The following is a 17,499-nucleotide window of genomic DNA, read 5'->3' on the forward strand; positions in this document are numbered from 1 at the left end:
TTGTGGGCTTTTATTTCAGCAAATCTTCCCCATTACGTTGTGGCACGCTGCGAAATAGAACGCCCACATTGATGAAGAGAAAAAAGCACAAGCATTAGATCTGTCTAGATCGTCCTTGTGAGCCTTTATTTGTGCAAATCACCTTGAATATGCAGTGGCAAAAGGCTAAATATAAAGCCGAAATTGGTGGAGAGAAAACGTCCCAAGCATTTGGCCTATCTAGCTCGTCTTTGTGCGCCTTTATTTGAGCAAATCTTCCCCATTGCGTAGTGACACACTGCGAAATGTGCTGCCGCTAAATTATGTCTAAATACTGTTGATTGTGTTATAGAAGATAGACCTTACATAAATGAGGGTTGGTACGGGTTAAGCAATAAATTTACATCTATGTGCTGGGCTCCTGCCATATATACAAATACGTTGGAGAATTTTACTGCACATACAGGTAAGGAACATAGAATAGTAGGTAATAATAACAATACGCGAACCATAATCATAAATAGGAGCAACCGATGTCATCTTCTGTTTAGCCTCGAGAGAGCTGTCTCTTAAGTCATTTTCAAAGAGGATACTGGTACTGCGTGGGAACAAGACTTCAGTATGACAGTTGTTGAACAATTAGTGCCGATAGCCTTCGGACTACTTTTATAGTGTAGTAGTACTTCAACGCTTCAGTAGTCCATTATTACGTTAGCATGGGAGGCGATTTCGGCCTCGACAAATAAATATATTATCCAAGATTAGTAAGCACTTCCGAATATTGAAGTAAAAAAAAATTGAACAATGTTGCCTTTTCCGTAGCTCACTATTGTTGGCATGCCTCTGCTCAGAGCCGGAATTGAAACGTCCTTCTTGTTTCGTTTTATGTGCTTCCAAAGTTTCTCCGGCCTATTGTTATTCTACTTTCCATCGTTTCGAAATGGGCAGTGCATGTTTGGTCTATGGCGCTATATACCTAACACGTCGTCATCTTAAATTCATTAGAATTCTCTGCGGTAGCATTTTGCTAAAATGAAGGATATATTCATTGCTTTCTTTCTAGTAAAAATATAAGTTGTTTCGTGTACCACGTAACGCCACATGTGCCGACGTCTCTTGAAACGTTGTGAACTAAGCCCAGGTAAGGGCTTAGTTCACAACGGCTCTAGTTTAATGGTCATGAAAGACCCGACCGTCAAGTCAGCCTAGTTGACGAGTCAGTGAATGAAGAATCCACTGCGACTGAGTGCATGCTGCAAGACGTCAGCGATCACAAAGGGTGCCCCAGAAACTAGGCGATCAGCCTCAGCGCGTCCAATGGCTAGACTACAAGGAATGCCGGCGATCATTAATAGAAGGGGAGTGCCGGGAATTACAAACGAGCAAGAAACAGGCTCAAGAAGCGGACGCAGCTGTTGAGCATTCGATGTTTTTGCGAAAATGCATACGATGCCATTCATTGCGTGGTGATTGATGAAAGCCCCGACGAACCACGCCTTGATACGTTTGTAGGCTTTGAGGAACTAGCGGTAACTAGAGTAACTTTCTCATAAAAGGCAGCAAGAACGCCAAGACGAAGGGCGATGAAAGTTGCATTTTCTCAATATTCCTCTTTAAGAAAGTTATTCCTCTGTATTACACATTAACGAGCATGTAGAATTCCCAATTTTGCCAGTCGAGCTCTATGCAATTTGAGTGGAGATTTGCACTGATCACACCTTTCCTTGCGTCGATAAATTGTATTATGCACACTAGCATGCGCATCACAGTTCTCCCCCTCCGAGCCGTGTACTTGAGATGGTTCCTCGTCAAGCTGTAGAGTCTGCCCCTTTATCCCAGACAATATTCGTATATGTGAGGAAACTCGCCTGCTCGTCCTCTTTTGAGTCTGCGGCGACAGTCGCGCCAGGAGCCGCAGGCGGTCTCTCAGTAGCGATCGCGGACCCGGTACCGGAGACTTCATGGGATCTATAATAAAGAAGCAAATTGATGAAATTTACCAGATGGGCCGCCTGCAACTACAATGCAAGAAGTCTGGCAAAGTCAAATCAGTTTGCCGCCACAGAAAGCTTTTCCTTTCGTCCGGTTTTCATGTCATTTTGATAAAATGGCCAAGCGCACTGCGGTTCGGCTTCTTGCGGTCTTTGTTCTGCAGCCATTGTTTCCTCATAGGGAGGTGGGGTCGAATCTACCTGCACTATTCTACACAATACATTAAAGATCGACGTGACTGCACAGCCGTAAGCAATCACAACGTATAGTTATTGTGTATCACAAACATCGGCTGTGGTTTAGCTCTGGTTAAACCTGGTTGAATTGCGAAAGCAATATCTGCATGGATATACACTCATCGTCGGTAATTTCCATGGCGAGACTTATCAACCAACGCGTAGCGCACCGCTATATATCACAGTGAAGCCGCCACGGAGCGAGCACAAGGCGATAAGGCCGTCATAGAGGCCGCCTGTTAGGCGCGGCGCCGGATCGGGGACCACGGCACACGCGACCAGCGGCTCCCTTCTATACGCGTGGACAACTTTTCTTGGCTGCGAAGCGAAGCCTACGGAAAGTAAGCGCGCCTCTGTCACCGCTGCCGAGAGTAGTCCCGCAGTTTTGCTCGTGTTTTCATACGAGGGAAATAGGAAACAATACGCTTTTTGTTTTTTACAGCACCTAATTTGAAACAATACGCAACTTTCACCAGTCAAATATTGGTATTTTATTGTGCTTTTAGCTAGCTCTTTCGGGTTTTCGCACACCCGAGACCATGGAGGAAGGAAACTCAGGAGAGGCCCTGACGTCACTCTTTGCGAAGCTAAAGTGAAGCCGGATGTTGGCGGTGCTCATGACGTTGCTCCGCCTATCGGGCCAGCTCTCCTCTCTTGTTTACATTCCTCGCGAAATCACGCCGCGTTGCGCGCAACCGGGCTGCTCGGACGCGCACGCTCCGCAACAATACTAAACAATCGCGATGTCTCGTTGCATTACCTCACCCTCCTATCAATAGATTCAAAGCAAGCTACGCGCAAAGATGCCTTAGCGTCCAGTCAACGCTTTTCGTGAAATTTTGGAGCAGTCTGTCAGGTAAGGGCTGCGTAAACTTCGGCTGTATCAGCCGGCAATGCAGACGCAGTTTTCTGTTTACCTCATGTAGCACTCTAAAACAATTTGCTTCACTGTTTTCTAATTTTGGCTTCGGTAACTCAGTACAAAGCAATGTGATTTTCATGCTACAGTTGTAGAAGCTTTCACATTTTCACGTTTTCACGTTTGAGGTTTTCACGTTTTCACGTGGCAGCGTTCATCTCGGCGGCGATGTCAATGTTCAAAACACACCTGTCTTATAGTGCTTTCGCCTGTGGAGAAAAGGACGTGGCTTACCACGCAATTTTTCTTATTCATAAGGTAATAATTGGTACTCAATATGTACTTAATTGTTCCCTTTATTACAATAAATAAGACCATTTTACCCGCACATGTAAAATCAATCAATCAATCAATCATTTTATTTCCTTAAAGAAGGAGGAGTGCAGGACTAAAAGCTTGGACAGCTTGACGAGGTCCCGACCCCTTGTAAGTTGGCATAACAGCAAGATGACAGCCAGTCATACACAAGACATGAAAAAAAAAGCATCACAATGTAACGGGTAATACAGAGTGAAACAAGACGGCAAGAAATAATCAACACTCATAAATAACAGTGGAAAACAAAATTAGGAGAATAAGAAGGCAATGTCTAGTCTTGCAAATAAATAAGTTGACAAAAACGTTTAATGCGAGAGTTTCGGTTTCTGGAGGGATCAAAATTTTGTCGGTCTAATAGGTTTAAAAGCGAAGGTAATGTATGAGATAAAGATTGCTCATCATAGGAGGTTCTTGGGGTAGGTACGAACCACATTTCTTTATGTCGGGTCTGTCGAATATTTGTATTTTCCCGAAGTTTTGCCAGATGAATTGTATCATCAATGCCAAATTTTACGAAATCTTTGTAGCACAACATCAACCTATAATTGTAAAAACAAAATACAGGAAGAATTTCATATTTAGACAAAAGTGGTTTTGTGGAGTGCGTATAATGGACATCAGCTATGTAACGCACAACTCTTTTTTGTAGCAAATGTAGTTTGTGCAAGTTTGTTACACCAGTTGTACCCCACACCATGACGCAGTACTGCATGACAGATACCACCAGAGCATTGTACATGTAGCATAATTTTTACCTTGGTCGGTAGTAAGCGACGCAGACGAGCAATAACACCAATGGCAGATGACAATTTAGATTGGAGATGATCAACATGCTCATTCCAGGTTAGGTGCTTTGTAAAACGCACCCCAAGGATATTAACGGAATCCACTATCTCTAACTGCTCACTGCCCAGACACAAATTCATATTAGTTGTCAACAACTTTCCTCTAGGCGCGTACAAGATAATTTTTGTTTTCTTAGGGTTGATTTTTAAGCAGTTTATCACGGACCACCGTTCTAAGTCAGACAGCGTCTTATTAGCCTTTATTTCTATATCTGTTTCCACGTTGCCTGTAATAAAAACGGTTGTGTCGTCGGCATACGAAACGAATGTAGCGTTATCTGTACAGCGTACAATGTCGTTTATATAAATCAAAAATAAAAGTGGGCCCAAAATGCTGCCTTGCGGCACACCAGTGATAACTGGCTTCCTTGAAGATATTGTGTTACTAGCATCTACGAACTGTGATCTGTGGGACAGATAAGATGTCATAAGCGAGTGGGCGGTTCCACGTACACCATACATTTCTAATTTGTTAAGAAGGATGGAATGATTAATTAAATCAAAAGCCTTAGAGAAATCTATGTATATGCCTAGTGCCATATGCTTCCGGCTGAATGCATCTAAAATTATTTCTTTTTGGCTCAGGAGGGCTGTTTCCGTAGAGCGGTGCTTTCTAAAACCATGTTGAAAGTCTGCAATCAAATGGTGACGGTTAAAGAATGAAAGTAATCGCGCATGCATTATTTTCTCCATACCCTTAGAAAATACTGGCATTATTTATATAGGCCGATAATTATTTAATGCTGTTTTATCACCGCGCTTGAAAACGGGAACAACGCGGGTAATTTGCATTCTCTTAGGAAAGGCACCTGTTGATAATATTAAGTTATAAACATGGGCTAGAATAGGGCTTATAATATCGAGCACATACTTTATAGGGCGAATCTGGATACCATCGGCGTCTAGTGACTTGCTGTTGCTTGTAGCTCTAATAGACGAAAAAACTTCAATAGAAGTAGTTGGAGCAAGGAAAAGCGATGCTCCATTCCTGTTTACTGGTAGAAACTGAGCGTGGTTAGTTAGGCTTTGTTCTAGGTCCTGTTGCGGTGCTAGAGTAAAGACTTCATTAAATGCATTTGGTACTGCATCTCCAGAAATTTGTTGCCCATCATGTTCCAATATATCAGGAATAGCTGAGTAAGAGTTAGGCTGTAACAAGGCATTCAATTTGCGCCAAAGTACATCACTTCGTTGATTAGCAGGGTCACTAAATATTCCTAAAAAATAAGCATCTTTGGCAGTTCTAATTTTATTTGTTAAACTGTTTCTGTATTTCTTAAACGCCTTAAGCAAGGCTTCATCCCTAGATTTCACAAATTTGGCACATAAAACATGTTTTTGTTTAATCATGTCAAGAAGCTCAGGGGTCAGCCAAGGTTTCCGCGCTTTAGGTGGCCTCGTAATTTTTTTGCATGGAAAATGCGTATCATACAACGGTTTAAAAATATTAATAAAAGCGGAATATGCAGAGCCGCTGTCTTGTGCACAATAAACACTGTCCCAAGTTTGCTGAGCAATGGCATGGCGAAAAGCCTCCAGATTAGGTGGTGTAATTGACTGAATATAAACTGGTTCCTTAGTTTTTTGAGTCACACGATTGATTTTACTCACTAGCAGAATAATGCCTAGATGGTCACTGATATCAGTGTACAGAACGTCGGCCTCTAATGAATGAATATTTATATTTGATATGAACACATCTAATAAGGAGGCGCTGTCAACAGTTATGCGTGTTGCTGTAGAAATTGTATTTGAAAAACCGCAAGTTGTAATTAGAGTCTGGAAATCATTTTGCAGCGGAAAAGATGACAGCATGTTTATATTGACGTCACCACCTAAAACAAGATTCATTTTTTCTTCTGTTGCATAATTGAAAAGCTTTTCAACGAAAGCAAGAAAGCGGGTCGCATCACCTGATGGCGGTCTGTACACAACAGAGAACAAGTTTGTATGGCTTTGTAGTGTCAGTACCTCATAATCGGAAGTTATACCAGTGAACTCGTCGACTGGTTCGGCAAAAATATTATCTTTGAGCAAAAGCGCTACACCGCCCCCTCGCTTATCCTGTCGACTACAGAAGAACGACTGATAACCAGATAGCTGGAACAATTGTGATGTGGGCGTTAACCACGTTTCGGTTAACATTATGACAGTAATCGGTATTCCGAAGCTGTGTATTAACATGGTAAGTTCATCAGTCTTATTTGCGAGCGATCGAACATTTTGATGCAAAAATGTCATTGCTGGTTGCTTATCTGATATAAGATCCTTTACCTCGGATGGTACAAAACCATATTTTAGATAAGAAGCTACCAGAAAAAAAATGGACCCAACTGTTGTTCCTACGTCATCTTCTGCAAGTCATCAAGATGGCAAATGGGGACAATGGGGCTGCCGTCTGATTTCCGGGCAAAAATCTTGCCATTACGATACCAGGCATATTTCCAGCCGAGTTCTTTCTTTTTGCTGTTCACCACTCCAAACAAGCGTTTCATGGGAGGAGATAAGTGTTCATTGATATAAATCGGAGTGCTGGGCTCCAGCTGAATATCTTCTGTTGTCAGCTGTTTTTTCCTTGCCTTCTCTAGGAAAGAATCGCGCTTGGCCCTGTGTCTGAACTGCACCACAATATTAGGGCAATTAGCGTTACCGCTTGTCCTAACTCGGTGGCAAACTTCAACATCAGAATCCTCGAAAGGTACATCAAGTGTACCTGCAAGTTTTCTGGTTATATCCAAGGTGTTTTCTTTTGGCTTCGTTGGTACACCTTTGATTTCTATGTTGAAACACCTGGTATGCTGGTCATTTTGCATGAGCCTTACTTCATGATCCTTGAGTTTTGCGAGCAGGGCATCTCGGTCCTTTTCCAGACCCTCCACTGTGTTCCTTAGATCAGAGTTTTCATTTTTCAGCTCACTCACAGATGTTTTCATTTCCTCATAGTTCTTGTTCGCAAATTCCAAGAATCCCTTCATTTCTCTAATTTCTTTCCTTAAGTCTCTTTCCAGGCATTCGCGCAGTTCTCTAAATTCATTCTTCAACTCGCGTTTAAGTTCTTCGAAAAGTTTAGATAACTCTTGCTTGCCTGTCATTGCTACCAGAGCGCAGGACAAAACGGAGATAAGCGAACAAGAACGCGAGATAAACAACGGAAATAACAGTAACAGGAATGTGGCAGCAATGTGGCATGAACAGGAATGTGGCAGCAGCAGCTACGGCCGAATGTGCATCCCACTATTTAGGAGGGGCATAAAAATCACCAACCTGTACAGGCGTAAAGAAATGGTTCAGTATGCGTGTGCCAGTCTAGTCAAGGAAACCCATTCACATGCATCTCCGCGTGTGCCTTTCACACTTCGATGTGGTTCTACACTGATTGGAATATCTCGAAATGACACAAGAGTGTTCAGCCTGCCGCGCTGTTGACTTTAGCGAGCATTGAGTAGGAGACCTTCAGTGGCCATATTTGTCACTGCGAAGCTCGTGTATCAGACACAGACATGGAAACAAAAAATGCGCGAATTCCACGCACTGTGTCATAAAATGTAAGCGATGTTTTGCGTGATCCTTGCGTCAATCGACGATAACTGACGGTCACATTTACAGCGAATGTTTGAGTTCTTCCGCGTTAGTGCAATCCGAGATTGGTGATTTGTTAAACGTTTGATCGCGTGCACCACTATTGTTTGCCTGCGCAGTACAAATAACACAGAGCGAGACGTGTTTCCTTGCGGTGTAGTTGTGCGCCGAAATTCATAGACTGCGAGATAAGCACTGTTATTTACTCACAGGGCCCATGTCGCATTCAGGAAGAATTGTTAAATTTATTTAAATTATGCGGCTTTACGTGGCAAACACAGAATCCGATTATGAGACACACGGCAGTGTGTGGTCCGGATAAATTTTACCCACGTGGAATTCTTTCACGCACAGAATTACAGGAGCATTTTTGCATTTCGCGCTCGTCGATATATGGCTGCCATGGTTGTAATTGTACACGCAAACTCAAGGAACGCCCGAGCCACGAAGATACCACAGCTGGTACAGAAGGGTTGATTTGATGTTTCAGCCACTCCCGTATAGAGTAGTCTAGACACTGCGCTGTTTTTTAGCGTCTGGAAGCCCTGGGTGAGTTGTCCGCTCGTCAAATTTTTCAGTGCTTATTTTGTTAGAAATAGCAGAAACGCGCCGTATTTTAGGGTGAACTTATACGGTTTGTCCGCAGCTACAGCCTTGTCTTGTGGCGTTTCCTAGAATTCTTACGTCGTCTTTACCCTTTCTCGCCTTCTCCTAGTAGGTCCCGAATCATATTAACTGCACAACAACAGGGGGACCAATAAAAGAAACGACGCAAGCGCAAACACTCAAATGGTTATACTTCAGGAAAATTTTACTCCTAAGTACTTTATTGTCGCATAACAGCACTGGTAGTGGAACTGCAAACCATAAGGAAAAGATAAACAGAAAGTTGCTATGAAAGTTTTAAAAAGGCCGAAGTTACACACAATTGTTGGGAAAACACGGGGAAGGCAGGAGATGGAAATTCAAGACGATGAGCAAAAGGAGAACAAGGCGAAAACAGGAGCCAACGTTCCGGCAAGTGGACTTGTCTTCTCTAGTCTTCTCTTGTCTTGTCGTCTCTTGTCTTGCGTGACTCTAGTGCGTGAGCACTAGAGTCACGCAAGCTCAATAATTTTCTTCTGGACATCGGAAACCAAACGAAAAAAATTGGAGGACGCTTAAGCTTCGCCTTCAAGAGTGGAACGCGACAGCGTTCCCGTCGACCCGCCAAGGGGTGTAAGACAGTGGGCTACGACGCAGCGACTACGCGCCCCGCATCGGACGCGGTGAGCGTCGAGCAACGCAGCGTTCGGCGCGGCAACGAAATGTGCGCCTGAGCAAGCGACGCACGAAACAGCTCGTGTCTAAGGCAACACCGCATTCACTAGAGACGCTTTTGTACCGCTTTGAAGCATCGAACTCGTGGCTGAGTCGACGACTTCCGGCCACCGAGCGTGACGGACGTGTGCTTCATGGGCTCCCAAGGAGCGGCTTTAGCGGCCCAGCCGGGTCGCGGTATCAGGAGCACTGAAATGCCTGCCCAGGATTATGAAATGGTTCTTCCGCATCTGCCATCAGGTTCGAGTGTTTTGAACACAGTATTTTTGCATGGTGATGTCACCGCCAGGCCATATCGCGTCGAGCATTTTCGCGATGCCCTAGCGCGTCTGTCATTGCTGCCGGATGTGGTTGCCCTTGGGGCATATCAGATGAACCACCTGTGGGCCGTTACTTTCAACAGCGAAGGAGCGAAGACAAAGATTCTGCAGGCCGAAGCTTTCAATGTGAAAGACCACCGCTGCGTGGTTATTGACCCGGCCAACCGAGGTGTCAGGCTGAAGCTGTTTTGGCTGCTCCACGGTGTGCAAGACGACGACGTGCGAGTGGCATTAGCAGCGTTCGGAAAAGTGACTGAAATAACCCGCGATAAATGGAGGGTTAAAGGCTGCGTCGACAAGGCTTCAACAACACGGTCGGTTACACTGAAACTGAAGGTGGGTGTTACCATCGAGGACTTGCCCCATCAGTTGCGTGTTGGTGAGGACGTTGCCCTCGTCCATGTTCCTGGTAGGGCTCCGCTCTGCCTTCGGTGCCGTGGAAAAGGGCATATACGCCGTGAGTGTCGGGTGCCATGCTGCGGGCTATGCCGGCGTTTCGGCCACGATGAGAGCCAGTGCGTGCGTAGCTACGCTAATGTTACGGGCCAGGCACGAAGTGATGAAGTGGCCGAACACCTCATGGATGAAGCAGACGCAGTTGAAGCAACCCACGGAAGTGAGGGAGATGATGCCATCAAGGACTCAACATCCAAGGAAACCGCACCCGCACCCCTTGCAGATACCAGCCAAGCCGGTGAGGACCGAACCCAGCCGGCCGTCGAATCAAAGCCAGCGTTCCTTCCGGAAAAAGCGGATAGAGTGACTGCTGTAAGCCTGGTTACGACTGGGCAGCAGGGCGACATCCAGGAAGACGCCGATACCGAGATGCCTGCTGCGTCAAGTGTGCCAGTGAAGCGGGCTCACGAGGATTCGGATATTCAGGAACCGAGATTGGTCGGTGAACGCGGCGAGGAGCCTCCGCCGAAGGCACCTTCAACGCGCCGCGGACCGTTCAAGCACAAACCGAAATCGCCACCGGAACGCAGTACTGCGTCTGCTCTCCCTCCGCCTTAGCGGAGGCTACCTTTGCCACAACGGTTGAAGCCCGGTCTTTGATCGGGTCAGTACTAGCTCAAACGCCTTAATGGATATGGTTTCACCCTGTTTGATGTGTGAGTAGACTGATCGGCGTCTCCCTTTTCCTTAGATGGCTACCAACCTCACGTCCAGCCTACGTGTTGCTACGCTTAATGTAAGGGGCCTGTCGGCGCGTAGAAGGCAACTGCAACTGAATCGCCTTCTGCTAGAAAACGAAATAGATTTGCTCGCGGTTCAGGAAACCAAAATTGAAGACGAAGAACAAACAGACAGAATGGTAGCGGTCTATCGTAGCAGATACAGCGTTTGCGTATGTCATGCTGTTGGAAGAGCGGGTGGATGTGTTATTTTTTTAAGAAATGGTATTGGGGCTGTTGATACTGTGTTCTCGTGTGAAAGTGGGCGCCTTGTAATGTGTGATTTTGATTCGGATGGAGTGGCTTGGAGAGCTGTGTGTGTATACGCTCCGAATGCAATTGCTGAAAGGGAGAGTTTCTTCCGACAGGTGAAGCCTGTCCTGCTTACTGAGAGGCGGGTGGTCTTGCTTGGTGATTTCAATTGCGTCTGTAGACCAGAGGATAGGACAACAAACCGTTCCTTTCGAGATCGGAGCGCCGAGTTACTTTCCGAAATTGTAGGAGAGCACGACCTTGAAGATGTGGGCTTGATATCGACGCATGAAGGCCAGGCAATGTACACTCACTTTCAGGGAGGCAGTCATGCTAGATTGGACCGTATATATGTTCCTGTCGAATGTTCGCTGTTATGTTCTGACTACCACACGATCTATGTCTCTTTTAGTGATCACTGCCTAGTTATGGTTACAATCGGTACGAAGAGAATAGCTGCGAAATTTAATTGGGACTTGTGGAAGTTTAATGATAAATTACTGGAAGATGAAGAGTACGTGACTAAAGTCAAGGATTATATAGCGAACATGCTGCGAAGTAACTCCGGAAGTTTTATGCAAGTATGGGAGCAGTTCAAATGTGATATTAAAATAGCCGCTATTGATAGATCATGTGCACTCCGGCGAAAAGAAAAACAACGAGCTAAAGAGCTGCAGAGTGCCCTAGATTTTATGCTAAGTACGGAGTGCTACGAGCCGGGATTGTTCACAAGGGAAATTAAAGAGACTAAAACTAAGCTCGAGGCAATAGACGAAGAAATGTACCGTGGCGCAGTGATAAGGGCGCGTAACGAGAAACTGTGGTCCGGAGAGGCGCCTACCAAACGCGCGCTCAGTGATGAAAAAAGGCACGCTTTGTCGAAAGAGATAACGGAAATATGCTATCAAAACGAAATCACAAATCGAAGAGAAATAATCAAACAGGCATTCGTCGAACATTACACAGATATTTTCAGCCTTAATACTCCGGACACTGACTACTTCAGAACAGAATTCCTATCGCTGATGCCGAGATTAGAGGATGACCTTGTGCACGCTCTAGAAGCCAGTATTACGGCTGAGGAAATTGAATCAGCGATTCTGGAGCTTAGTTCACACAAGTCACCTGGGCCAGACGGTCTCGGTGCATCTCTATATAAAGCCTTTAGAACAGAAATGGCAGTCGCACTTGAAAGACTGATTAGCGAATTCTATGAAACGAAAACAAGTCCTCCATCCTTCCGAGCGTCCCACGTAGTACTAATTCCTAAAACGACTGATCCGATTAAGTTACAGTCTGTTGAATCATACCGTCCCATCAGTCTAACAAACGCGGACTATAAGATATTCATGAAGATTTTAGCTCGGCGCCTTCAAAGTGTTATTAAGTCACTTGTAGGGCCACATCAGACATGCGGCATAAAAGGCAGGTCAATCTTTACCAATGTTCACACAGCTAGAAATGTCCTTGAATGCTGTGACGGAATGTATGGGCGCGTGGCCATGTTGCAATTAGATCTGCACAAGGCGTTCGATAAATTCGTACACGAAGTTCTGTTCTTGATCCTAGACCATATCAATGTTGGAACTGTTATTAGAGAAGGTGTTAAAATGATGTACAATGGTTGTATAGCGAAGCTGATAATTAATAGGCAGTTAAGTGATGGTATTCCTGTGCTGTCGTCTGTGAGACAAGGCTGCCCTTTATCCCCCCTGCTTTTCGCTCTCTACCTCGAGCCCTTTTGTTTGCAGCTGCTGAAGAGCCCAAACATTCGGGGTTACACTTTTCATAAAACTGAAGTTCGAGTTTTAGCATATGCTGATGATGTAGCAGTGTTTTGTACGGACCATGACAGTGTTAAAGCAGTTGTACAAGAGGCTGTAAAATTTTGTACTGCAAGTGGAAGTGCTATTAACTGGAACAAGTGTCTTGGTTTTTGGCATGGGAATTGGCAATACAAGCCCGAGACTTTTTGTAACATGCAATGGGCGGTAACTCCAGGAACCTACCTAGGTGTCCCCCTCGAACATTATCGAGATAGCAAAGAATACTGGGACAATGAAGTAGTGCGAATGAAAACAAAGACCGGCAAATGGGGAGGGCATAAATTTTCAATGTTTGCAAGAGCCACAGTGTGTAATTTGTTTTTGGTCGCGAAAATCTTTTATGTGATGCAAGCGTTATGCCTGACGAGGATGTCTGTGCAAAAGCTACATAGAGTATTTGCGATGTTCATTTGGGCCTCAACATGGGAACGTACAAGTCGTAGTAATCTGTTCCATAGAGTGTTCAATGGGGGGCTGGGGTTGTCACATTTGTTCCTCAAACAGATTGTAAGCAGGTTTCTTTTTTTGCGTGATCAAAAGGATGCTTTTCTGAGAACAATGATTCAAGCTAGACTGCGTGATTCATTGCCTGATTATATAGTGTCGTCCATGTATACGGGGCCAATGCCTTTAAGTGCTTTTTTGCGTGAAGTGGTCGCGTCTTTCCGAATACTAAAAGCAAGATTTTCCAGTGAATATCTGGCCGTTGTTACTAGTAAGTTGTACAAAGATCTTGTTGATGCATTCTTGCCTGTACCGTTGTATCGTACAGTATTTGTTTTAGGTTCTGAACGAGATGTTCTTAAGAGAGTTAAACGAATGCCGGTAAGAGCTTCTATAAAATCTTTCTTTTTTCAACTACATACAGGCACTCTCCCAGTGAAACCGTGGCTGCAAAGCAAAGGCATTTTTGTACCTTGGTCTGTGAATTGCTTTATATGCAAAAAACCGGAGACGATTGAGCATATCTTTTTGGACTGTCATGACGCAGTGTTTTTGTGGGATATTCTAAAACGTAGCCTTAAAAAGGAATTGCCGTTAAGTGCTTTCGGAATACGCTTCCTGCCATGCGCGGAACCAGAGGGAGTGCCTGTCGATCTGTTAATGCTTTTGTGCATGCACAGTGTGTGGCGAACGCGTATGGATATTAGACATGAGCGCATTGTTCAGGCCCCAGCACATGAATATTTCATTGAAAGTGTGTTATGTATACGCGAATTTTTCTGTGCACAGAGTGACCCTCCTGATTGGCTAAGTGCTTTGGACAAAGTGACTAGCCTACATCGTTCTTATCACACCACACTGATCCGGCATTGACTAGTTGTTTTTATGGACATGTAATACTCACATTGTACCTTGTTTTGCCAAGCCGGTATTAAAAAAAAACTCGTGGCTGAGTGGTAGTGTCTCCGTCTCACACTCCGGAGACCTTGGTTCGATTCCCACCCAGTCCATCTTGCAAGTTGTTTTTTATTAATGAAATGCCTGCTGGGATTTATCGCTCACGGCCAACGCCGCTGACGCCGACACCGTCGCAGACGACACCGGCTTTTCTGCGACACAAGCTCCTTAACGCTATCGCGTTAAAAATTGGAGGACGCTTAAGCTTCGCCTTCAAGAGTGGAACGCGACAGCGTTCCCGTCGACCCGCCAAGGCGTGTAAGACAGTGGGCTACGGCGCAGCGACTACGCGCCCCGCATCGGACGCGGTGAGCGTCGAGCAGCGCCGCGTTCGGCGCGGCAACGAAATGTGCGCCTGAGCAAGCGACGCACGCCTGAGCCTTAGAAACAGCTCGTTTCTAAGGCAACACCGCATTCACTAGAGACGCTTTTATACCGCTTTGAAGCATCGAACTCGTGGCTGAGTGGATGAATAAAGAAAAAAATTCGAGGACGCTTAAGCTTCGCCTTCAATAGTGGAACGCGACAGCGTTCCCATCGACCCGCCAAGGGGTGTAAGACAATGCGCTACGGCGCAGGGATCACTTACGAGGCGCCCCGAATCGGACTTTGCGGCCACCTATCACACGGAGAGCGTCGAGCAACGCAGCGTTCGGCGCGGCAACGAAACGTGCGCCTGAGCAAACGGTACGAACCAAAGAACTCGGTGTCTCGGAGGGGGAAACCATCTGCGCCAGCCAAACGTCGTGATCGGCACGGGCAGAGAGATAGATAGACAGTAATCTAAAGAAAGGAACGGCGCTTGATTCTGCAACCCACGTGGGAGCACGGCGAAGCGTCGTCAGGAGAGAGGGAGTCGGGGCAACGACGCGCCTGGCACCGGTCCGCGACAGCGCGCCACCTGTCGGGGCAGCGCCGTACATTGAGAGGAGGGGGTCTTCTGTGTTTGCCGCAAGATGGCTCTGCGTGTGCGGTAAGTGCAGAAGAAATGTAGCGGAAACGTACTTCGCTACTCGTGTAAATGCGACTTCTGTAAGTTACATGCTCATAATTACCGATATACACCGCAGTATAACTTTCTACGGCACGTTTTAAGGCAACACCGCGTTCACTAGAAGCGCGTTTGTACCGCTTTCAAGCATCGAACTCGTGGCTGAGTGGTAGCGTCTCCGTCTTACACTCCGGAGACCGTGGTTCGATTCCCACCTAGCCCATCTTGGAAGTTGCTTTTTATTTATGAAGTGCCTGCCGTGATTTATCGCTCACGGTCAACGCCGCGGACGCCGACACCGCCGCCGACGACACCGGCTTTTCTGCGACACGAGCTCCTTAACGCTATCGCGTTAAAACTCGTGGCTGAGTGGTAGCACCTCCGTCTCACACTCCGGAGACCCTGGTTCGATTCCCACCCAGCCCATCTTGCAAATTGTTTTTTATTCATGAAGTGCCTGCTGGGATTTATCGCTCACAGCCAATGCAACCGACGCCGACGACACTGGCTTTTCTGCGACACGAGCTCCTTAACGCTGTCGCGTTAAAACCTCGATGTCATCAACCACGCTGTAATGCACCAGCACCCCGGCATTCTGCTCACCAGGGACCAGGGGCGTAGCCAGGGGGGGGCGCTTATGGGGTTCATCCCCCACAAAAAATTCTTTTTTGCTGTCCTGCACCGCCGACCAAAACAGCCCCCTGCGCCGGAAATCATTCTGAATTTTGTGTTTAGAATGTCTTTTTCACGCTCGAAAAGACATAGACATTTTAGTGCGAACATTGGGAACTCGGGCTGGATTTCGTGGCAACGCCCATGCAACTGGAGTTACATAATGCAGGGAGCCCCATCCAAGCACCAATTTTCAAGGGTGTTTTGATGGCGAGCGGGCTCGTCGCGGGATCTCCCGGAGGCCGCGGAATCTACGGAGTGCGTGGATCACAATTCCGAAACCCATAGGTGTAATGTTCGCATAAACTTTTTGAAGTGAAAGGTGCATTGGCATTTTCAATGTCGTAGATCGGACCATGCAGCTAGACAAGCCAAATCAACGCACTAGCTTACAAGTTGAGAAAGTACGCAGCGAGGTAGACAAGCCAAATCAACGCACTAGCTTACAAGTTGAGAAAGTACGCAGCGAGGTCCGGTGAAATGAAGCGTTGTGGTGGTTCATTTGTGCCGTCGTGTCACAGAAAAGAATATCAACATTTTTCTTCACCTGCGCCAACATCCATGTCAAGACAGTAAAGCCAGCAAAGATGTTTTTTTTTTTGCAGTTAGACTTTTATTCGCGAGGACACATTCCGCCTCTTTTTTTTTCTTTTTTTTTGTTCTGGCTACCCGCGGGCTGCCAGAGCCAGCCAGAGCGCATGCGTCTTTCTCGTATAGCCCCGACCACCGCGCGGCCACTTTGGTGCGCGTTTGTTTTTCCCTGGCCGAGTGCATTTTCACCTGGAACAGTTGTAGATGCGTTCCGGCTAGCATACGAGAAAAGTAAACAATGATCGTACGCCGCCATGACTGATGGGCCTAGACGGATTACAACGTACTCGCTTGAGCGCGACCTCTCTGGGAAGCCTTTGTCTCGCCAGTGCAGGATACCGAGCAGTATGCGTATGGTTCTCTGTGGGCCAAGTGTCTCACGTTTTCGTCGATATTCGTTCGGTAGCCACATTAGGTGCCCAAAGTACGCATTCGATTATGGCCAACATGCTTTCCTTCGGGCTTTTTCATTTCGGTGCCCCCTCCACACAAAAATAAAAGACATTGTTGCGGCACACAGAATTGCCGCATGGCGAAAGTTCGATTTTGTTACATCTTCTTTTGCGGAAAGTGATGAGCTGCGAGACGCTTCAGTTGCCGGATACTCTTATTATATTATTGCAATACCAATTTTATGGAAACTAAGGCGCATTCCTGCCGTCGCCGTCACCCTCATGTTCCGTATGAAGTCCAAGGGCGATAACAACAGCACCACGTGCTGCATGCTTTATGTGCGAGTGAAAGCGTATAGGGGGGTGGGGGTGGGGGGGGTCGGAGGGTGGTATGGGTGAGCCGACGTTGGTGGCTTAGTTTTGTGTGCGCAAGGGAGGAAAACTGGGAGGATGCCCTCCGCCATGAGCTATACGTCAGAGGGAGTAGAGGGAGCAGGGTGGGCAAGCCTTAGGATTCTGTGATCTGTCACTGCGCAAGATGTTTATTTGCCTTGTTTGACGCAATATACACAGTGACTTTTTCTTACATACTTAGATTTATTGAAGACTTTTACGTATATTCAAATGCCTTTTTGCGAGCTTTTCTGTATACGTGCAGTGAACCTTGTTTCCAGTGACACTTTTCTGCCCT

General features: G+C 46.2%; 2 protein-coding genes across 12 annotated transcripts in view; one reads left to right on the forward strand and one right to left on the reverse strand.

The window, feature by feature from the left end:
* Positions 1-17,499, reverse strand: part of LOC135897954 (neprilysin-1-like) — a 752,274-nt gene that overhangs the window by 661,178 nt on the left and 73,597 nt on the right. For all 11 annotated transcript variants that reach the window (XR_010563211.1, XR_010563210.1, XR_010563209.1 and 8 more), the window contains exon 4: positions 1,848-1,947. Coding sequence is in view for 8 of the 11 variants with exons in the window: in XM_065426667.1 (XP_065282739.1) it covers positions 1,848-1,947 (100 nt within the window). In the remaining 3 variants the exon portion in view is untranslated. The remainder of the gene's footprint in view (positions 1-1,847; positions 1,948-17,499) is intronic.
* Positions 9,323-10,522, forward strand: LOC135897882 (uncharacterized). The gene has a single exon (XM_065426574.2). The coding sequence runs from the start codon at positions 9,323-9,325 to the stop codon at positions 10,520-10,522; it is 1,200 nt and encodes a 399-aa protein (XP_065282646.1).

This window comes from Dermacentor albipictus, chromosome 2 (genome assembly GCF_038994185.2).
Source record: "Dermacentor albipictus isolate Rhodes 1998 colony chromosome 2, USDA_Dalb.pri_finalv2, whole genome shotgun sequence".
NCBI lineage: Eukaryota > Metazoa > Arthropoda > Arachnida > Ixodida > Ixodidae > Dermacentor > Dermacentor albipictus.